The sequence below is a fragment of the Oncorhynchus mykiss genome, chromosome 20 (assembly GCF_057628025.1).
Source record: "Oncorhynchus mykiss isolate SJ-2025 chromosome 20, ASM5762802v1, whole genome shotgun sequence".
NCBI classification, from domain to species: domain Eukaryota; kingdom Metazoa; phylum Chordata; class Actinopteri; order Salmoniformes; family Salmonidae; genus Oncorhynchus; species Oncorhynchus mykiss.
Window position 1 is genome coordinate 34,469,165 of NC_143041.1, and position 22,699 is coordinate 34,491,863.

Here is a 22,699-nt window from a genome sequence, read left to right on the forward strand (position 1 = left end):
AAGACATGGAAGCCTGAGAGGAAGACAACCAAAGCTTGAGTTTCTAGACTATCATTTTACAGATATTGAAAACGTTTTTGGGAGATGCGATGGATCATTCAATATTTGTTGTTTAGTGAAATCATCCCATGTGAAGAGTCAACTCATTTAATTAAAGTTCAATTTGTAACTAAATAGTATTTTTTCTATTGGAATGATTTAATAATTTGCAATTGTCTACTTATGATAAGGTAAAAGGTTTGTTATGGTAAATATATCCAACACAAAAAAACATTTTGTTGCTCCCTGCCTACAGACAGAAGCTAAAACAAGAAGCTCCCACGCTGAGTTCTGTTCAACGCTGGTCCGACCAATCTGATTCCACGCTCCAAGACTGCTTCCATCACGTGGACTGGGATATGTTTTGTATTGCGTCAAACAACAACATTGAAGAATACGCTGATTCGGTGAGCGAGTTCATTAGAACGTGCGTTGAAAATGTCGTTCCCATAGCAATGATTAAAACATTCCCAAACCATGGATTGATGGCAGCATTCGCGTGAAACTGAAAGCGCGAACCACTGCTTTTTAATCAGGGCAAGGTGACCGGAAACATGACCGAATACAAACAGTGTAACTATTCCCTCCGCAAGGCAATCAAACAAGCTAAGCGTCAGTATAGAGACAAAGTAGAATCTCAATTCAACGGCTCAAACACGAGGTATGTGGCAGGGTCTACAGTCAATCACGGATTACAAAAAGAAAACCAGCCCAGTCACGGACCAGGATGCCTTGCTCCCAGGCAGACTAAATAACTTGCTGGTGTGTTTACGGACATATTCAATCAATCCTTATCCCAGTCTGCTGTTCCCACATGCTTCAAGAGGGCCACCATTGTTCCTGTTCCCAAGAAAGCTAAGGTAACTGAGCTAAATGACCTCCGCTCCGTAGCACTCACTTCCGTCATCATGAAGTGCTTTGAGAGACTAGTCAAGGACCATATCACCTCCACCCTACCTGACACCCTAGACCCACTCCAATTTGCTTACCGCCCAAATAGGTCCACAGACGATGCAATCTCAACCACACTGCACACTACCCTAACCCATCTGGACAAGAGGAATACCTGTGAGAATGCTGTTCATCGACTACAGCTCAGCATTTAACACCATAGTACCCTCCAAACTCGTCATCAAGCTCGAGACCCTGGGTCTCGACCCCGCCCTGTGCAACTGGGTACTGGACTTCCTGATGGGCCGCCCCCAGGTGGTGAGGGTAGGTAACAACATTTCCACCCCGCTGATCTTCAACACTGGGGTCCCACAAGGGTGTGTTCTGAGCCCTCTCCTGTACTCCCTGTTCACCCATGACTGCGTGGCCACGCACGCCTCCAACTCAATCATCAAGTTTGCGGACGACACAACAGTGGTAGGCTTGATTACCAACAACGACGAGACGGCCTACAGGGAGGAGGTGAGGGCCCTCTGAGTGTGGTGTCAGGAAAATAACCTCACACTCAACGTCAACAAAACTAAGGAGATGATTGTGGACTTCAGGAAACAGCAGAGGAAGCACGCCCCTATCCACATCGATGGGACAGTAGTGGAGAGGGTAGTAAGTTTTAAGTTCCTTGGCGTACACATCAGGAGGCTGAAGAAATTCGGGTTGTCACCAAAAGCACTCACAAACTTCTACAGATGCACAATCGAGAGCATCCTGTCGGGCTGTATCACCGCCTGGTACGGCAACTGCTCCGCCCACAACCGTAAGGCTCTCCAGAAGGTAGTGAGGTCTGCACAACGCATCACCGGGGGCAAACTACCTGCCCTCCAGGACACCTACACCACCCGATGTCACAGGAAGGCCATAAAGATCATCAAGGACAACAATCACCCGAGCCACTGCCTGTTCACCCCGCTATCATCCAGAAGGCGAGGTCAGTACAGGTGCATCAAAGCTGGGACCGAGAGACTGAAAAACAGCTTCTATCTCAAGGCCATCAGACTGTTAAACAGCCACCACTAACATTGAGTGGCTGCTGCCAACACACTGACTCAACTCCAGCCACTTTAATAATGGGAATGGTTGGGAATTTATGTAAAATATATCACTAGCCACTTTAAACAATGCTACTTAATATAATGTTTACACACCCTACATTATTTATCTCATATGTATATGTATATACTGTACTCTATCATCTACTGCATCTTTATGTAATACATGTATCACTAGCCACTTTAAACTATGCCACTTTGTTTACATACTCATCTCATATGTATATACTGTACTCGATACCATCTACTGCATCTTGCCTATGCCGCTCTGTACCATCACTCATTCATATCTTTATGTACATATTCTTTATCCCTTTACACTTGTGTGTGTGTATAAGGTAGTAGTTTTGGAATTGTTAGCTAGATTACTCGTTGGTTATTACTACATTGTCGGAACTAGAAGCACAAGCATTTCGCTACACTCGCATTAACATCTGCATGTGACAAATAACATTTGATTTGATTTGAAATGGTATCAATTTGCATATTTCTGTTCATTCCCATATATTCCCGTTAATTCCCACGGAAAGTTTCCATCTCTGAATATTCCCCAAAATGTGCAACCCCAATCACAATATTAAATGCATTTGACATTTGGTCTATATTTTGTTATCGTCATGTGTTTTTTAAATACTATTTTGTAGGACGTAACTAACTTCAGACATGCATTTATACACAAACAACACATCTACATATATCCAAAAACAAAATGCATGTTTATATACTAAGTTAGGGTCTGCTTTTACCTGTGTAGATGTGTTACTGAGTCTGACACGGTACAGCCAGGGGGGTGATGGAGGACCAATGGCACGGCCTCAAGTACTACTTCCTGGTGACATCAGCCAATCAGCAGCCTTCCTGGACTTGAGGGGCTCCCGCCACCCCTGTGTCACCAAAACCTTCTTCGGTGATGACTTCATCCCTAATGACATTGCTATTGGGTGCCCTGGCGGCGAGGAGGAGGGCCAGGAGGATAAAGGACATGCACCCTGCGTGCTGGTCACTGGGCCTAACATGGGAGGAAAGTCGACTCTTATGAGACAGGTATGGGTTTTTCTTTCAACTTTGTTTTTCCCAGAGAGAAAGTGGTTGTGCTGCAAGATCACACATTAAAGACAAACATTTAACGGGAATGGCAGTTGATCTTGAACCTCACCTAGGTCATGTGTGTACTTTTGCTTCTCCTGTAGTTGTTGGCTTGAAGTTGTTAGATTTCCATCTGTGGTGGTTCTGTGTTCCTGGCACAGTCTGGACTAATATGATTCTGGATTTCCTTGGTCCTGATGTGTAATTATTTCCTGTGCTTGGTCACTCCTCCCGCAGTGTGGTCTGGTGGTGGTCTTGGCCCAGTTGGGTTGCTATGTTCCTGCTGAGAGCCTGTCCTTTACCCCTGTGGACAGAGTCTTTACCCGGTTGGGAGCATCGGACCGTATCATGGCTGGTAAGGACTCTTACCCCACTCCCCAGCAAGTGAATGGGTGTGTCCCAATTCTTCTGAAGTGTGGACTTGTGCACGGCTCCCTGTGCATTTTAAACGTTTTTGATTGGTGTAAGCATGGGCAACTGGGAGTTTTGACCATATTTATTCCACCTTTCCTATTAAGTGTGACGTGAACAAGTACACACTTGGGGCATAAGGGTTGAGAATTGGGATACATAAGTGTTTTCCCCGAGTCCCAGGAGTTCCTTAAGATGTCCTCCTGAACTAAGTGAATGTAACCCTGGCCTGTGTGTTCCAGGGGAGAGCACCTTCTTTGTAGAGCTCAGTGAGACTGCAAGTATCCTCCACCATGGGACCAAGCACTCCCTGGTGCTGCTGGATGAACTGGGTAAACAACACATCTCTTATCTGTTTGTCTGTCTTAAATCTTTGTGTTGAATTCAACATGGTGTTGGTACTACAAGAAGATGTAGCTTTAGGGTTCATCCTCCACTTCTGAGGCATAGTTCTTTGGCCAGTTTCAGACCCAGAACTAGTTTGGAACTTAAAAGCATGATCAATGGAGATTCTCTTTTGAACATGTTTTTAAGTCAAATACTTAATCTGTGTCTGGGAAATCGGCCCATAAAGTTTAAGTGAGAGAGAAACTGATCCGTTGTGTTACAGGAAGGGGCACAGCCACATATGACGGCACAGCGATAGCCAGTGCTGTGGTGAACGAGCTGGCGAAAAGGATCTGCTGTCGGACCCTCTTCTCCACACATTACCACTCCTTAGTAGAAGACTACACCAACAACCCTGCTGTACGGCTCGGACACATGGTGAGGAGACGGCACACACACAAGCAAGCTCAATGATAATCAATACAGTACACGGACATAACAATTCAATGACAAATATTGTGCCTTTGGATTTTATACGGCTGGACACGTTATTTTCAGCTCTGCCAATCAATCACAAATTGTAGACTGTTTTATAGCCATATCAAATAATTCTGGGTAACAATTACGTACTTCTCTAACCAGGTTTCCAGCCAACCTTTTTATGCGAATAAAGTACATGTCGGATAACAAATGGCAGGACTGATGGAAACTTTCCAAATGTCCACAAAACACATTCGCTAGACAATGTGGGATCTTTTTGTGTCGGTAAAATTAATTATGCTAGAAAATCCTTTTCTTCGCAAATATTGATAACCATCATATCATCTTGTGTTCCTCCTACTACGACTTGTCAGGAGAGCTTGCAGTTTTTTAGGCTACAGATTAAATCAGTTATGATGAACTTCATAGGCTGGTGAAAGTGCAAGGTGAGGAGCTTGATGATCCTTTCCAATAAGGAGGATCTTATTCTATTCACATGATGATCGATGCTTGGCTGTCGTTTGACAAATAAAAAAATGATTGCTCGTTTGTCCATAACAAATTCATGAAGGCTGTACGTGTGTTCTAGCCAACTGCACGTATATAGCGTTATTCATTGGCTAGACTAGAACGAACCTGCCAGTATCAGAGTGGGCACACTCGCTATATAACGCAAGAAAAATGCGATGGAAACCTATTTGACTTGTATTTTTTTTTATTTGGTACTTGTGAATTTAACCGCAGTCTATTTTTATGTGCCTTACGTCATCTCACACATCCTTTTAAATGCAACAAGTACATTTTATGGAAACACATCTCTGGAAGGAACATTTGAATATAGTTTAATGGTTCGTTTTAAAAAAAATATTTGCGTGAAAATCTGTCGCCAAATTGGATAAAAACCTAACTACTGTAATAGATTTCCATTTTTAAAATGGGCAAAAATTGCTTTTTAGCTAAACTTATTCTCAAGCAACAATTTTCCTAGGACTGTCTGGGAGGAGAAACTGAGAACTAGCTGTTATTAGCAGAGCAGTTTGGAACTCTTTGCTAATAGTCTATTAAGCAAACAGCAAACTTAATTGACTGCACTGGGCCTTTAATCAACCAGTCAGTCTTCACCTATCAGGCTTGTATTGTGGAGAAAGAAAGAAATGAGGACCCTAGCCAGGAGACCATCACCTTCCTCTAAGTTAAAGCAATTAACCTATCACTCTGTCCCCCCTCAGGCCTGTATGGTGGAGAATGAGGGAGATGAGGACCCTAGTCAGGAGACGATCACCTTCCTCTACAAGTTTATCGCAGGAGCTTGTCCTAAAAGCTACGGTTTCAACGCTGCTCGCCTCGCCAACCTGCCTGAGGATGTTATACAATCAGGCCACAGGAAGGCCAAGGAGTTTGAGAGGAGCACCATTTCCCTACGAGTCTTCAAGTATGTGTTAAACTGTAGTTAGTGAAGTCGGAAGTTTACATACACAGCCAAATACATTTAAACTCAGTTTTTCACAATTCCTGACATTTAATCCTAGTAAAAAATTCCCTGTCTTAGGATCACCACTTTTATTTTAAGAATGTGAAATGTCAGAATAATGTTAGTGATTTATTTAAGCTTTATTACTTTAATCACCTTCCCAAATTTGGAAGTATGCTTGGGGTCATTGTCCATTTGGAAGACCCATTTGGACCAAGCTTTAACTTCCTGACTGATGTCTTGAGATGTTGCTTCAATATATCCACATAATTTTCCATCCACATGATGCCATCTAGTTTGAAGTGCACCAGTCCCTCCTGCAGAAAAGCACCCCCACAACATGATGCTGCCACCCCCGTGCTTCATGGTTGGGGTGGCGTTCTTCGGTTTGCAAACTTCCCCCTTTTTCCTCCAAAAAACAGTTCTATTTTTGTTTCATCAGACCGGAGGATATTTCTCCAAAAAATACGGTCTTTGTCCCCATGTGCAGTTGCAAACCGTAGTCTGGCTGTTTTATGGCGGTTTTGGAGCAGTGGCTTCTTCCTTGCTGAGCGGCCTTTCAGGTTATGTCGATATAGGACTCGGTTTACTGTGGATATAGATACTTTAGTGTGAAAAGTACAAATAAAAAAGTATGTTCTTCTCTAGGAGACAGAACGCATCTCCTTCCTGAGCGGTATGACGGCTGCGTGGTCCCATGGTGTTTATACTTGTGTACTATTGTTTGTACAGATGAACGTGGTACCTTCAGGCATTTGGAAATTGCTCCCAAGGATGAACCAGACTTGTGGAGGTTTACAATTTGTTTTCTGATGTCTTGGCTGAGTGAGTTCTGTTGATTTCCCCATGATGTCAAGCAAAAAGGCACTGAGTATGAAAGTAGGCCTGGAAATACATCCACAGGTACACCTCCAATTGACTGAAATTATGTCAATCAGCCTATCAGAAGCTTCTAAAGCCATGACAATTTTCTGGAATTTTCCAAGGCAGTCAACTTAGTGTATGTAAACTTCTGAACCACTGGAGTTGTGATAGTGAATTCATCTGTAAACAATTACTTGTCATGCACAAAGTAGATGTCTTAACTGACTTGAAAAAACTATAGTTTGTTAACAAGAAATCTGTAGAGTGTTTGAAGCCAACCTAAGTGTATGTAAACTTCCGACTTCAACTGTACATGTAGAAGTAAACTGAGTATACCAACATTAGGAACACCATAATATTGAGTTACCCACTCTGCCTTTTTGCCCTCAGAACAGTTTAAATTTGTCGAGGCATGAACTCTACAAGATGTCGAAAGCGTTCCACAAGGATGCTGGCCCGATGCTTCCCATAGTTGTCAAGTTGGCTGGATGTCATTTCGGTTGTGGACCATTCTTAATACACACAGGAGACTTGTGTGTGTGAAACCCAGCAGCGTTGCAGTTCTTGACAAACTGGTGCGTGTGGCACTGACATTTCTTGTCTTGCCCATTCCACTCTCTGAATGGCACACATACACAATTCATGTCTTAATCTCTCCTCCCCTTCATGAACACTGAACAAAAATATAAACAACATGTAAAGTGTTGGTCCCATGTTTCATGAGCTGAAATAAAAGATCCCAGAAATGTTCCATAAGCACAAAGCTTATTTCTCTCAAATTTTGGGCAAAATGTGTTTACATCCCTGTTAGTGAGCATTTCTCCTTTGCCAAGATAATCCATCCACCTCACAGGTGTGGCATATCAAGAAGCTGATTAAACAGCACGATCATGTGCTGGGAACAATTAAAAGGCCACTCTAAAATGTGCAGTTTTGTTACGCAACACAATGCCACAGATGTCTCAAGTGGCGTACAATTGGCATGCTGACTGCAGGAATGTCCACCAGAGCTGTTGCCAGAGAATTGATTGTTTTAAACTTAGTTTTAGAGAATGTGGCAGTATGTCCAACTGGCCTCACAACCGCAGACTGTGAAACCATACAAGCCCAGGATCTCCCCATCCAGCTTCTTCTCCTGCGGGATTGTCTGAGACCTGCCACCCTGACAAAACTGTGTTTGCAAACTGTCAGAAACCGTCTCGGGGAAGCTCATCTTTGCTCGTCATCCTCACCAGGGTCTTGACTTGACTGTAGTTCGTCGTAATAGACTTCAGTGGGCATATTGCTCACCTTCGATGGCCGCTGGCATGCTGGAGAAGTGTGCTCTTCACGGTTGAATCCCGACAATTTGATTGCACAGAGACCTGTACATAATTTCTGGAAGCTGAAACTGTCCCTGTTTTTCCATGGCCGTCATACTCATCCGGAAATGTCATCCATTGATCATATTTGGGATGCTCTGGATCGGCATGTACCTGCTTCTGTCCAGCAACTTTGCATAGCCATTGAAGCGTGGAACAACATTCTACAGGCCACAATCAACTCTATGCAAAGATGTCGCTGCCTGAGCCAGTCAGTATCTGGTGTTTCTGATCCACACCCCTTAAAATGTTTTTTACGGTATCTATTCCCAGTCATATGGAATTTATTTCAATTGACTATTTCTTTATGAACTGTAACTCAGTAAAATTAAGTTTGTTCAGTCTACATTGATTTAACAAGTGACATCGATAAAGGACCATAGGGTTCACCTGGTCAGTCTGTCAGAGAAAGAGCAGGTGTTCTTAATGTTTTCTATACACAAGTCTTCAAGTAACTAGTGTTATTTTTCCATCTTTTTGCTCCACAGGAAGCTGTGTTTGTATGCTGAAGACCCCACAGCAGCCAGTACACAGTTTGCCTTGCTCCTCCGGATGATCAGCAACCTGTGAAGATGAAGCCGTTTTGTTTTTTGGGCCTGTTCAAGAGAACGTTACATTTCTAATTTGAGTGTTGTATCGAGTAGAATAGGAAACTGTCTTCAGTCAATTTGCAACATTTAAAACCTCTCATCCATTTTGTTCTTTGTAGTTTGCTCCTCTCCCCTTTCCATCATCACATCACTACTGTATTATGATCAAATAAAGTTTATTTAAAAAAGACCACTTTCCTCTCTAGGAAATTAAACCCTTTAATTCACACTAGCATCTACAAAATGGTTATTGAAAACTCCACAATATATTAAGTCTAGATGTTATGGTACATGCATACAATTCTGGCTGTTTGAGAACCCACAGTCACCGAAACACATGAATGGGAAAGCAATAACCATATACTGGTTATATTTAAGAGCTTTACTTTAGAAAAGGATCTCTGGCAATGCTTTACTCCAATGTGAAAATATTTGCCTTAACCTGGGCTCAGATCGGTTTGTGTGGCATTGCCAACAGGAAATGACATAACCAGAGGTGTTTGCAAGACCGCTCTGGGACCAGGCTAGAAAAGCTGAGTTCACAAGACTTAGGGCTGGATTCAGTCGGTATCGCAGAAGATCTGCATTATAGCTCAATTTAAATTTTAAAGGCAATGTCATAGGTAAACGCTGCAGGTCGGCTCAGTCAAATGTCCTTTACATTTTAACGCATAAGATACCGATTGAATCCAGCCCTTAATACTTTTGTCATTTATACAGAGGTTTACCTCCAGTGTGGTCCAAATAATAGGAAATATGTAGCAAAGCATTCATGGTTCCTTATCTCCATATTGCAGACAATTGTATTTGGGTGTTCAAAGAGTCAAAACAAAAATGGCCACAGTTCTAGATCAATTCTAAAGGTTAACAAGACCAATGTATTTTTCGCAGCTTTTCTTAAAATAGTCAACATTGCTGGAGAAAATGTTGCTTTGTTTTCTTTCACAGAAAGAATGTAGATACTGCGACATTCCACTTACACCAAGTCCATGGGGGGGTAAAACCAAAAAAAAAAAACTAAGACATTCAAGTACAAAACTACATGAGAAAAGCATTTTAAAATCTTTTTTTTGTAAAAAACCCCCGAAGTGCTAGGTCATTTTTTTTCTGTAACCATACATATACCAGCACAACGGTTTGCTGCCTCCTCGTATGGCTCTGTACAATAACTGCAGTCTGACTTCACTTGCCCACTTTGCCAAGAAAGGGAGGGGCATTAAAATGTCTAGCGTCCATCCACAACTCCGCTATAAAGCTGAAATGCTTCCCATGAATTCTCCAACCTGAGTCAATATCTGACATGGCACACTATTCAGTTCATAGGGTACTTTTGACTAGGACCCTAATACTGACCCTGGTCAAAAGTAGTGCCTTATGAAGGGAATAAGAATACCCATTCATCACCGACCAAGTCCCATTGCCTCCTCGTCACCATGTTGCTGGGAAGGAAAATAAAAAGGGAGAAGCTGTGCAGGCAGTCAGTGCATCCACAGCAGAAATGTCATGTCTCCTTTCAGCTTGTCTTTGTCCATCACGACATCCATTTTTCCCCATATTTATTTACATTGTGATATTTATAAGTTTGTATTTTTCCATCCTCCCCATAGGTGGACTAGTTAGCTGAGCAAACATGAGTCTGTCCAAAATGACACCCTATTCCCTACAGTGCACTAGTTTTGACCAGGGCCAGCATAGGGTTTGAGTCAAAAGTAGTGCATTATATAGGGTAAAGGCCTGGAAGGGTCTGGGGGGTGGGGGGGTCCAGCTCAGTTGTGTTGCAGCGTATTGGACTCTATAGGAGGGGCTGAGTCGTACAGTGTGTCTGTGTCATGCGTGGGCTCTCCGGCTAGCGTGCAGGGGTTTGACAACGTCCCGGCTCCACAGTCACAGAAAAATCTACAGTGAAGACAAAAGAAAGAATTATGCTGGAAATGACATGGAAGACTAAACTACCAACTGATCAGGTAGCCACTGAAATACTAGCAGACATCCAGTTGGCTCTAGACTAATTTTTAAAAATGTAAAGTCAATTACTGACGATATATTAACACGTTTGAATGCAACATTTCATTTGGCACAAGAGGAAGAGGTTCTGCAACAAAACCAGATATAATTTGCATATCTACAAAGTCATTTAGAATGAAGTATCGCTGTAAAATACAGAGTAACGTACCTATCATGCCTAATGAACTCGACGTCGTGCCCCTGGTGGCACTTCTTGATGCAGTTCACACAGATGGCGTTGCGGTCTGTTGTGTTACAGGTGTGACACCTGACCACACGGAGGGACAGAACAAAGAAACAGGTGATGAGCCAAACGAGTTGTCCAGGTCACATCAATTAAAGTGGACAGCTGGGGCAGAAAGCTGGATCAATGAGTTAGCCAGCTAACTGTCCAACATTGCTTGAAATAATGTTATCTTCAAAACATAGTGTTCTCAAATCAACCCGAAAGTGAAGAGTTAAGTGGCTGTTTATCAAAGTTTAAATGGCTAATTTAATAATCCTGCTTTCTGGAAAATCCCACTGGTAGAAGTTAGATATATAAGGTAAGAAATTATTACCTGTAAAAATCGTGCATTGGATAGCTGGTGTAACTTGAAATCTTGTACAGGCACTGACCTCTGCTCACAGCTTTTTCAATGGCATCTTGATTGTTCATTATTTTGTTATCTGGGGAGACAGGAGGTCAGGTGTAGTTGGATCAGTCCAGGTACAGAGAAGAAAAAATAATGAGGCAATTTAAGATAATTCAATTTTGACAAACACTAACTGATGTAAGTAGATCCTACAATGCTAGATTCCAGGAATAAAACATCCACAAATCACATCATGGTGACACATTATCCCCCCCCCCTCTTACCTTTCATTGTAACGTTGACACCAGATGCGAGAAACAACCCTCCAAAGCGGTTATTGAAGATCTGATTGCCCTCCAGGGTTGCCGTGGCATGATTGGTGATCTCAATACCTGGTGGACAGAGACAGGTCAGGATCAGCGTGGAGGAAGTGGAGATTCAGGCCTGACCCCTAAGCCCTATGCACTTGTGGAGATCCAAGAAGATTTGATTGGTATAAGCAACATGGTGAAACTTCCACATTTTGGATTGGGCCTCACTCTCTACTATTAATCAAAAGGATACAAAGCAAAATACTGCTAGGCTGTGTTCATTAGGGCACACAATGGAAAACAGAACATTTGGATTTCTTATTGGACAAATCCACGTAGTCCCTCTCCCTCTCATTTCATTCCTCTTTCCACCATATGGTGCCTAATGAACAGACCTGGATTGAACCCTGCTTTCTAGAATTACATAATGCACCTGCAGCGAAGCCGTCAAATATTCTGTTCTTCCTCAGGACGGGGTGGCTGTTGGTGCTGATGAGGACCCCTGCTTGGGCGTTCCTGAATATATCGTTCTCCTCCAGTAAACCTCGTCCTCCGTTGAATATACAGATGCCTCCGTCTCTCCCGTCGTGGATCTTATTCCTTCGGAGAGTGGGGTTGCTGTCCGTCTTTATCCACACCCCCGCCATGGCGTTGTCAAAGATCTCATTGTCCTCGATGAAGCCCAAACCTGAAACAGAGTCAATATATCAGCCAATGGGTCTCCCTTTCATTTATCCTGGTTAGAAGGTTCATGAGGGAGCATCTGAATTACACAGGATATTGATTGGTCCACTTCACTCAGAACCTGTGAGTCCAGGGTGTCTTCACTGTTCTGCACATGAATTTAAAATGTAGAAAGGTACACGTGTGCTTGCTTCACCCCTATCCAGACAAGATCAAGCAGTGTGAGAGGAGGATGGATAAAGACAGAATAAAATATACTGGTTTCTCACCTGAGTTGTAAACCAGAATGCCTCCATTTTGACCTCCCCAGATCTTGTTCCGTCTGATTTTGGGATTGCTGCCAGTTCTGTTACAGTGGAAAACATTAACCATCAATCAATCAATGCATATAATAAAACATTGATAGTGCTATTACAAAGCTCATATCACTGTGATGTATTACAACATGCACTACATGATCTACACAGGTTGCCATTAGATCCCATTGTATGGTTGGCCATTCATTTTGAGTTCCTGCTCTATCACTGACCTGATTTGAACTCCGGAGTACATGTGGTTGTAGATATCATTGTCCTCCAACACTCCATGGCCGTTGTCATAGAAGTAGACACCAACCTGTATGACCCACAAAGCCAAGTGTTTAGCTTGCAGGTTATGGTCCAATTTCATTCATTCATCTGTAAGAGATGAGTAGCCCATAGAGCCATCTGAACAGACAGACGGGTCTCTCTCCATCTCCGTACCTGTTTCCCACTGTGTATCCGGTTCCTCCTGAGGACAGGTGTGCTTCCTGTAGTCACCCAGACTCCTGCCAGCGTGTTGCTGTACACCTCGTTCTCCTCTATCACCCCCTGTCCCTTTTCATGCTACAGGGGAGACACACAGATTCATTACATTACTAATACCCTTATCCAAAGAGAACTGCCCCGTCTTTCAGAGTCCACTGACTACAAGATGGCTCTGTATCAATTTACATTGTCGTCATTTAGCAGACAGACACTCTTATCCAGAGCGACTTACAGGAGCAATTAGGTGTAAGTACCTTGCTCAAGGGCACATGGGCCGATTTTTCACCTAGTCGGCTGGGGATTAAAACCAGCAACCTTCGGTGTCTGACCCAACGCTCTTAGCCGCTTGGCTACCTGCCTAGCGTTTTAGAGCATTTTATTTTCAGACACTAATAAGGTGGGCTAGTAGTTAAAGATGCTAAAGGATTGCAAATAAACCACAGCTAAAAGTCTCATAAGTATTTGCTACGTATTTGACTACACGTTTTCTTTAAATACACATTTTTAAAAAGTTATAAGAAAGCCCTACTTACCACATAGATGCCCCCATGCTGTCCGTCGTGGATCTTGTTGTGTCGTACGATGGGGCAGCTGTTTGTCCTGATCTGGATCCCTGCCAAGGCGTTACCGTAGATGTCGTTCCCCTCGATGAGGCCTCGCCCATCACCGAATATGTAAACTCCACCCTGGTTACCGTTGAAGATTGCGTTGCCCCTGTGATTGACACAACGTGGAAAAATTTAATCAGAGTATCCATTTACACATCAGAATCAATATAAATGAATATCGGTTGTATAACAGACAACAGCGCAAGTGATATAAAAAGTGGGAAAGAGAAGGGAGGAGAGGGCGATAGAAAGTGTTTGACTTTAAAACCCCACTGACCTTATTGTAGGATCACTATTGGAGGTGATCCACACTCCAGCAAAGTTGTTTGCATAGATCTTGTTCTCGATGAACTGTCCTCGGCCCTTCTCGTGCACGTAGATCCCTCCCGTCTGTCCGTGGTGGATCTCACAGCGCACCACCGTGGGGTTGGCGTACGCCTTCACCTCGAAGCCAGCTATGCGGTTCCTGTGGATGTTGCAGCTCTCAAAATAGCCCTGCAGGGGGTGACAGTCACAGTCAGTCAAAATAATTAGAATGCCAAGGCTCTTTCTCAATTCTCTCTCCTTGCCTCCTTTTCCAAAAGCATTGGAGAAGATGGTCAGTGAGGAGGAACCTTGGACCTTCTCTAATACGTTTCAGAAGAGCAAGGTGCTAAACGGTTCTTTCCTCTTGAGAAAATTACCTCAATCCGATATCTTATGTAACTAAGCTACCGTGTGAGTAGGAACACATTTACATGTTTTTAAAAGGGAAAAGCTGTGGATTAAGGCTTATGTAACTAAAATCAGTGGTGCGTCTCTAAAACCTACACATGGATTAAACTGCAAGCCAACGCTTCTCTTGAAGAAGAAACGGCTGCAGACTGAGGTTCTACAGTACACTAAGGTTTTCCTCAATTCTTCTTTCCTTGTTACCTCGCATGCTCTCCTTCTCAAAACACATTGGAGAAGAAGGTCAGAGGGGAGAGACCTTGGATTTTCTCTAGCAATAGGTGAGAGGATGCAAGAGATGGTAAGATGAATTGAGATGGCGCCTTAAGGTTAAGTCACTACAGTAGACAATGAGCTGGCCACAATGGACCAATATGGAGTGTCATCTCAGTGGTAGCCAGACCAGACCAATAGAGACCAGACCAATATGGCGTGTCATCTCGGTGGTAGCCAGACCAGACCAATAGAGACCAGACCAATATGGAGTGTCATCTCAGTGGTAGCCAGACCAGACCAATAGAGACCAGACCAATATGGTGTGTCATCTCGGTGGTAGCCAGACCAGACCAATAGAGACCAGACCAATATGGTGTGTCATCTCGGTGGTAGCCAGATCAGACCAAGAGACCAGACCAATATGGAGTGTCATCTCGGTGGTAGCCAGATCAGACCAATAGAGACCAGACCAATATGGAGTGTCATCTCGGTGGTAGCCAGACCAGACCAATAGAGACCAGACCAATATGGTGTGTCATCTCGGTGGTAGCCAGACCAGACCAACAGAGACCAGACCAATATGGTGTGTCATCTCAGTGGTAGCCAGATCAGACCAACAGAAACCAGACCAATATGACGTGTCATCTCAGTGGTAGCCAGACCAGACCAATAGAGACCAGACCAATATGGAGTGTCATCTCGGTGGTAGCCAGACCAATATGGAGTGTCATCTCACCATGCCGTGGTCGAAAGTGAAGACGCCCACGTCTCTGCCATGGTGGATGTGGTTCCGTCTGATGATGGGGTTGCCATGGTTTTTCACCCAGATCCCAGCCAGAGCGTTGTTGGAGATCTCGTTGTCCTCATAGATACCCTGGAAACAGAGTGTCAGTTTCACAGCAGAATCTTGGAAATGGGATTATTTGAGTTATCAAGTGCCATAAGGAAAGAGAGGTGTGTGTGTATGTGTGTGTGTGTTTGCATTACCTACCTGTGCATGGTCGGTAATGTAAAGCCCCACGTTCTCACAGTCGCTGATGTTGCAGTGTTTAATGGTGGGACAAGCTCCCTGGCCGCTCACACAGACCGCTGAGCCCACTGAAATAAACAGGTGCAGAGCCAGCAAGGTCAGCATGCTAGAGCCACGTGAATCGACTAAGTTAGACTTCTCAGACAGATACCAACTGTCTCAATTGAATGTGTTGAAGACACTGAAAATAGCTAGCATAGCTCCAGTATTATTTTAAAGAGTAGAAGCCTATGTGCTATGATAATTATTATGCATTTGGGAGTCAAAATGCAATCCAAAATGAAAAGGCCCTATAAATAACCCAATCAATTCCCCATAATTGGACTGCACTAAGTAGGTCAGAGGGTAATACTATGTTTTATGAAAGGCATGTAGGTCTGGGGAGACATTGTGTTGTAAGGTACCTGTGCAAGTGCTGCGTATGATACAGTGGTCAATGCTGGGGCTGCAGTTGACTGTAATCTCCAGACAGTGGTGGGCGTTGTGGTGCTGGGCAGACTTATCGTCAGGATTAAACTAAAGGACCACAAACATACGGGAGTTAGACAAGCTAATTACATGACTAAGATATTACTAAGACATGACAAACGACAGGCTAAAAGTCCATAAAAGCTTCTGCTAAATGGCATATATTATATTACTAAGATATGAGTCATGTTCATAACATATGACTAACAACCACAACTGATATGTCAAGACTGCCCTTTGTTTCAGACCAGCTGTATTTATAATGACATGTGGACCACTAATGTACAGAGTTCCTGCATACAGTCAGGCAGCTAGGCTAGAGCCATATTACATAATAGCTCACCTTGATGGTCATGTAGCCAACGTACGCGTCCTCTGAGCCCTCCATGAAGACAAACGTGGAGTCTCTGGTGTTCTCAATGATCACTTTGTCCGCTACTTTACCGGGTGCTGTTGACAAATGAACGTCGTTAGGATTAAAAGGGCGAGGTTGGGAAGACAACATCGAGCTAAAAGGTGTCCAGCAATGACAATCAATTAACCTAGTTAACAGGTCAAGTGGTATAACTCAGTGGGGGTACTTGAGAAGACTCCTGAGACCACAGGCCTACAAGCAGAGCAAAATGTATTTGGTGGTACAGTAACCCAAAAAGGTTGGGAACCACTGGTACAGATAGACAACGAACAGACAGTAGGGCAACTCAATAATGAATACGTGCCAGCTCCGATCATTGTGATGGGTGACTCTATGTAGATCCACTCGTCAGTGTAGACCCCTGAGTGGACGAATATGAGGCCGTCAAAGTGGGCCTCCTGAACACCCCCCAGTGCATCCTCTATGGTGTCATAGTACTGAGGAAGAGGCAGAACAGAGAAGTGTGTTAAAGCCAAGTCACAGTGAACACATGATGACAAATCACTCAATAACAACCTTAAAACAAACAGAACTCTCTGGGCCAGTTTCCCAGATTAAGAAGCCTAAACTAAAAAGTTAGGCCAATATAAATTGACATTCTTCAATCAGTGTGCATTTTAGTACAGGACTAGGCTCAATCTGTGTCAAGGAAACAGGTCCTTAAACTCTCTGAAACAAACAAACAACTCTTACAAGCATGTTCTCTCTTCCTTTGTATCTGGCAGGATTACTGTAGAAGTGTTCTGCGAAGCCCGTCTTCACATGTGCTCCTTTATACTGAAAGCAGAAAAATAATGAATCTAGCCATTGCTATTATTACACAGTAATACTTATGGTGAGATTCCTTCTAGAATCACAGCAACCTCAAGTGATATTAGACTCCACTGGGACTACTTGCGCCATAGAATTACTGGGGCTCTGTTCTTGCATGCATACATCTGTACAAACCATTGACAGTACGTTTTAGCCGCAGCAGTATCTACAATGCATTCAGAAAGTATTTAGACCCCTTCACCTTTTTCACATTTGTTACAGCCTTATTCTAAAATGGATTAAATACACAATTTCCCTCAATCTACACACAATACTACAAAATGACAAGATTTTTTTGCAAATGTACTACAACCCCCCCCCCCCCCGAAATACCTTATTTTCATAAGTATTCAGACCCTTTCCTGTGAGACTCGAAATTGAGCTCAGGTGCATCCTGTTTCCATTGAGCATCCTTGAGATGTTTCTACAACTTGATTGGAGACCACCTGTGGTAAATTCAATTGATTGGACATGATTTGGAAAGGCACACACCTGTCTATATAAACTCCCACAGTTGACAGTGCATGTCAGAGCAAAAACCAAGCCATGAGGTTGAAGGAATTTTCCATAGAGTTCTGAGACAGGATTGTGTGGAGGTACAGATCTGGGGAAGGGTACCAAAATATTTCTGCAACATTGAAGGTCCACAAGAACACAGTGGCCTCCCATCATTCTGAAATGGAATAAGTTAGGAACCACCAAGAGTCTTCCTAGAGCTATCCGCCCGGCCAAACTGAGCAATCGGAGAAGGGCCTTGGTCAGGGAGGTGACCAAGAGCCCGATGGCCACTCTGTCAGAGCTTCAGAGTTCCTCTGTGGAGATGGGAGAACCTTCCAGAAGAACAACCTTCCAGAAGGACAACCATCTCTGCAGCACTCCACCAATCAGGCCTTTTAAGGTAATGACCTGACGGAAGCCACTCCTCAGTAAAAGGCACATGACAGCTCGCTTGGAGTTTGCCAAAAGTCACCTAAAGGACTCCAAGGCCATGAGAAACAAGATTTTCTGGTCTGATAAAACCAAGATTGAACTCTTTGGGCTGAATGCCAAGCGTAATGTCTGGAGGAAACCTGGCACCATCCCTACGGTGAAGCATGGTGGTGGTAGCATCATGCTGTGGGGATGTTTTTCAGCGGCAGGGACTTGGAGACTAGTCAGTACAGAGAGATCCTTGATGAAAACCTGCTCCAGAGCTCTCCGGACCTCAGACTGGGGTGAAGGTTCCCCTTCCAACAGGACAACGACCTTAAGCACACAGCCAAGACAACGCAGGTGTGGCTTTGGGACAAGTCTCTGAATGTCCTTGATTGGCCCAGCCAGAGCCTGGACTTGAACATCTCTGGAGAGACCTGAAAATAGCTGTGCAGCAACGCTCCCCATCCAACCTGACAGAGCTTAAGAGGATCTCCAGAGAAGAATGGGAGAAACTCCCCAAATACAGTTGTGCCAAGCTTGTAGCATCATACCCAAGAAGACTCAAGGCTGTAATCACTGCCAAAGGTGCTTCAACAAAGTACTGAGTAAAATGTGATATTTCAGTTTTTAATTTGAATACATTTGCAAATTTTGCTTTGTCATTATGGGGTATTCTGTGTAAATTGATGAGGATAAAAACATTTAAAAAATAAAAATTTTAGAATAAGGCTTTAACAAATCAATTTGTATTTGTCACATGCGCCAAATACAACAGTGAAATGTCTACTTACAAGCCCTTAAGAAAAAAAGTGTTAACTCTATTGTTAGTTAAGAAAGTATTTACTGAAGTAAAAAATAAATAGATAAAATAAAAAATAATTAAGGAGCAACAATAAAATAACAGTAGCGAGGCGATATACAGGGGGTACCGGTACAGAGTCAATGTGCGGAGGGGGCACCGGTTAGTCCAGGTAATATGTAGGTAGAGGTAAAGTGACTATGCATGGATAATAAACAGAGTAGCAGAGTAACAGAGTAAAAATGGGGATGGGGACAATGCAAATAGTCCGGATAGCCATTTGATTAAGTGTTCAGCAGTCTTACGGCTTGGGGGTAGATGCTGTTAAGAAGCCTTTTGGACCTACACTTGGCCCTCCGGTACTGCTTGCCGTGAAGTAGCAGAGAGCAGTCTATGACTAGGGTGGCTTGAGTCTTTGGCAATTTTTGTGACACAGCCTGGTATAGAAGTCCTGGATGGCAGGAACCTTGGCCCCAGTGATGTACTGGGCCGTACACACTACCCTCTGTAGTGCCTTGCGGTCGGAGGCAGAGCAGTTGCCATACCAGGCGGTGATGCAACCAGTCAGAATGCTGGTGGTGCAGCTATAGAACGTTTTGAGGATCTGAGGACCCAAATCTTTTCACTCTCCTGCGGGGGAATAGGTTTGTCGTGCCCTCTTCACAACTGTCTTGGTGTGTTTGGAACATGACAGTATGTTGGTGATGTGGACACCAAGGAACTTGAAGCTCTCAACCTGCTCCACTACAACCCCGTAGATGACAATGGGGGCGTGCTCGCTCCTCTTTTTCTGTAGTTGTTATCCTGGCACCACACTGCCAGGTCTTTGACCTCCTCCCTATAGGCTGTCTCATCGCTGTCGGTGATCAGGCCTACCACCGTTTTGGCGTCGGCAAACTTAATGATGGTGTTGGAGTCGTGTTTGGCCAGGCAGTCATGGGTGAACAGATAGTACAGGAGGGGACGGAGCACGCACCCCTGCGGGGCCCGTGTTGAGAATCAGCGTGGCAGATGTGTTGTTACCTACCCTTACCACCTGGGGGCGGCCCGTCAGGAAGTCCAGGATCCAGTTGCAGAGGGAGGTGTTTAGTTCCAGGGTCCTTAGCTTAGTGATGAGCTTTGAGGGCACTATGGTTTTGAATGTTGAGCTGTTGTCAATGAATAGCATTCTCACGTAGATGTTCCTTTTGTCTAGGTGGGAAAAGGCAGTGTGGAGTGCAATAGAAATTGCATCATCTGTTGGGGTGGTATCCAAATTGGAGTGGGTCTAGAGTTTTTGGGATAATGGTGTTGATGTGAGCCATGACCAGCCTTTCAAAGCACTTCATGGCTACAGACCTGGGGTCTGAATACTTTCTGAATGGACTGTATATGGTTGAGTAACAGTGAAGGTAGAGGTCAGAGGTAACTGTTTGTAAACAATCACTGTCCTGAGATCAGAGGTAACAGTGAGAGTATAGAGGACAGAGGTGAGTAACAATTAGGACAGTTGGGGTATAGAGGTCATAGTCCTACCAGCTGCTGAAAGCTCTCTTTCCATGGGTTGGGCTGCTCGTACTCCTCTGGGTTAATCTGGAAGAACTTCCCCGCCTCAGGGTGCATCATGGGACGCGTGTACTCAAACACATCCATGTACAGCCTCTTCCTGTGAAGCAAAGCAAGGCACACAGACAGACACCATCAGACAGGGTTACTTCACTATGTGATCTAGATTAGATTTTGTGCATCGGCTTGCTGAAACTGCTGATTAACTGAGTGGTGCGGGAGGGACTTGAATGGGGATGTCCATTCTATTGCTATGGTCTCACCATCCATCCATCCAGTCAGAACGAATGGCAGTGTGTCTCACCATCCAGACACACACAACCAGTCAAACCAGGCTGGTCTTGGCTCACTTCAACACCATCATCCCGGAAACCTTAGATCCACTACAAATCGCATACCGCTCCAACAGATCCACAGATGGCATAATCTCAATCCACACTGCCCTTTCCCATCTGGACAAAAATAACACCTATGTGAGAATGCTATTCATTGACTACAGCTCAGCATTCAACACCATAGCGCCCACAAAGTGCATTACTAAGCTAAGGACCCTGGGACTAAACACCTCCCTCTGCAACTGGATCCTGGACTTCCTGACGGGCTGCCCTCAGGTGGTAAGGGTAGGCAACGACACATCTGCCACGCTGACCCACAACACAGGGGCCCCTAGGGATGCATGCTCAGTCCCCTCCTGTACTCCCTGTTCACCCATGACTGCGTGGCCAAGCATAACTCCAACACCATCATTAGGTTTGCTGACGACACAACAGTGGTAGGCCTGATCACCGACAACGATGAGACCGCCTATAGGGAGGAGGTCAGAGACCTGGCAGTGTGGTGCCAGGACAACCACCTCTCCCTCAATGTGAGCAAGACAATGGAGCTGATCGTGGACTACAGGAAAAGGAGGGCCGAACAGGCCCACATTAACATGACAGGGCTGAAGTGAAGTGGGTTGAGAGTTTCAAGTTCATTGGTGTCCACATCACCACCAAACTACCATAGTCCAAACTCACCAAGACAGTCGTGAAGAGGGCACGACAACACATTTTCCCCCTCAGGACACTGAAGAGATTTGGCATGGGTCCCCAGATCCTCAAAAAGTTCTACAGAGGCACCATTGAGAGATTCCCGAATGGTTGCATCACCGCCTGGTATGGCAACTGTTCAGCATCTGACCATAAGGCTCTACAGAGGGTAGTGTGTATGGACCAGTACATCACTGGGGCCAAGCGTTCTGCCATGCAGGACCTATATACTAGGCGGTGTCAGAGGAAGGCCCAAAAAATTGCCAGAGACTCCAGTCACCCAAGTCATAGATTGTTCTCTCTGCTACCGCACGGCAAGCGGTACCGGAGCGCCAAGTCTAAATCCAAAAGGATCATTAACAGCTTTTACCCCCAAGCCATAAGACTGGTGAACAATTAATCAGATGGCCACCCGGACTATTTACATTGAACCCCCCCCCCCCCCGCCCGTTTTTACACTGCTGCTACTCGCTGTTTATTATCTATGCATAGTCATTTTATCCCTACTTACATGTACAAAATTCTCTCAACTAACCTGTACCCCCCACACATTGACTCGGTACCGGTACCCCCTGTAACAGCCTCATTGTTATTTTGTGTTTCTTTTTATGAAATTTGTTTGTTTATTTAGTAAATATTGTCTTAACTATTTCTTGAACTGCAAAGTTGGTTAAGGGCTTGTAAGTAAGCATTTCATGCTAAGGTCTACACCGGTTGTATTCTGTGCATGTGACAAATACAATTGAATTTGAAACAGACAGGCAACCAGACAGAGACACAGGGACAGCTGAACCAGCCACTCACCAGAGGATGGGGTCATTGGCCAGTTCACTGAAGCGTTTGCAGACACATGCTGCGCGACACAGGTCCTGCTCCAGCAGGTAGGAGAAGATCTTCAGAACCACCTCGTCTGGCAGCTTCTCCTCGAGGTAGTGCTCCGCAGGCGCTGCTAGTGGTGAAAGCAACGAGATGGACACTTTATTAATGGAGGTTTTCACACGTCCAAAGTAATAACAGGAGCGGGACAGAAAGAATGTCCAACACAGAGCAGGGTCATTTTTAACCTCCAATTCTCATAACACGTTAACCAACATCTTCAACAACTCTCCAAAACCTTTGTCGTTGGTTTTACTCTATTGTGTATGTCATTGTGGTCTTTTAAA

At 44.3% G+C, this 22,699-nt stretch overlaps 2 protein-coding genes across 7 annotated transcripts in view; one reads left to right on the plus strand and one right to left on the minus strand.

The window, feature by feature from the left end:
* Positions 1-8,899, plus strand: part of msh6 (mutS homolog 6 (E. coli)) — a 38,717-nt gene extending 29,818 nt beyond the window's left edge. Inside the window, exons 15-20 of the mRNA XM_021576400.3 lie at positions 2,791-3,080; positions 3,360-3,477; positions 3,776-3,865; positions 4,144-4,298; positions 5,570-5,772; positions 8,525-8,899. Coding sequence (XP_021432075.3) covers positions 2,791-3,080; positions 3,360-3,477; positions 3,776-3,865; positions 4,144-4,298; positions 5,570-5,772; positions 8,525-8,606 — 938 coding nt within the window. The 3' untranslated portion in view covers positions 8,607-8,899. The remainder of the gene's footprint in view (positions 1-2,790; positions 3,081-3,359; positions 3,478-3,775; positions 3,866-4,143; positions 4,299-5,569; positions 5,773-8,524) is intronic.
* The window catches only part of fbxo11a (F-box protein 11a), a 33,590-nt gene continuing 19,672 nt past the window's right edge, over positions 8,782-22,699 (minus strand). For 2 of the 6 annotated variants that reach the window (XM_036956149.2, XM_090212959.1), the window contains exons 4-21: positions 22,341-22,482; positions 20,479-20,608; positions 17,130-17,213; positions 16,741-16,873; positions 16,365-16,471; positions 15,958-16,069; positions 15,515-15,621; positions 15,260-15,397; positions 13,874-14,091; positions 13,522-13,702; positions 12,944-13,066; positions 12,730-12,815; positions 12,470-12,546; positions 11,950-12,204; positions 11,490-11,597; positions 11,191-11,299; positions 10,800-10,898; positions 8,782-10,522 (exon numbers count right to left, since the gene is read on the minus strand). In XM_036956149.2, coding sequence (XP_036812044.1) covers positions 10,393-10,522; positions 10,800-10,898; positions 11,191-11,299; positions 11,490-11,597; positions 11,950-12,204; positions 12,470-12,546; positions 12,730-12,815; positions 12,944-13,066; positions 13,522-13,702; positions 13,874-14,091; positions 15,260-15,397; positions 15,515-15,621; positions 15,958-16,069; positions 16,365-16,471; positions 16,741-16,873; positions 17,130-17,213; positions 20,479-20,608; positions 22,341-22,482 — 2,339 coding nt within the window. In that variant the 3' untranslated portion in view covers positions 8,782-10,392. Of the gene's footprint in view, positions 10,523-10,799; positions 10,899-11,190; positions 11,300-11,489; positions 11,598-11,949; positions 12,205-12,469; positions 12,547-12,729; positions 12,816-12,943; positions 13,067-13,521; positions 13,703-13,873; positions 14,092-15,259; positions 15,398-15,514; positions 15,622-15,957; positions 16,070-16,364; positions 16,472-16,740; positions 16,874-17,129; positions 17,214-20,478; positions 20,609-22,340; positions 22,486-22,699 lie in introns of all 6 variants that reach the window. The other 4 variants (XM_036956148.2, XM_090212958.1, XR_016489486.1 and 1 more) reach the window with 3 other exon arrangements.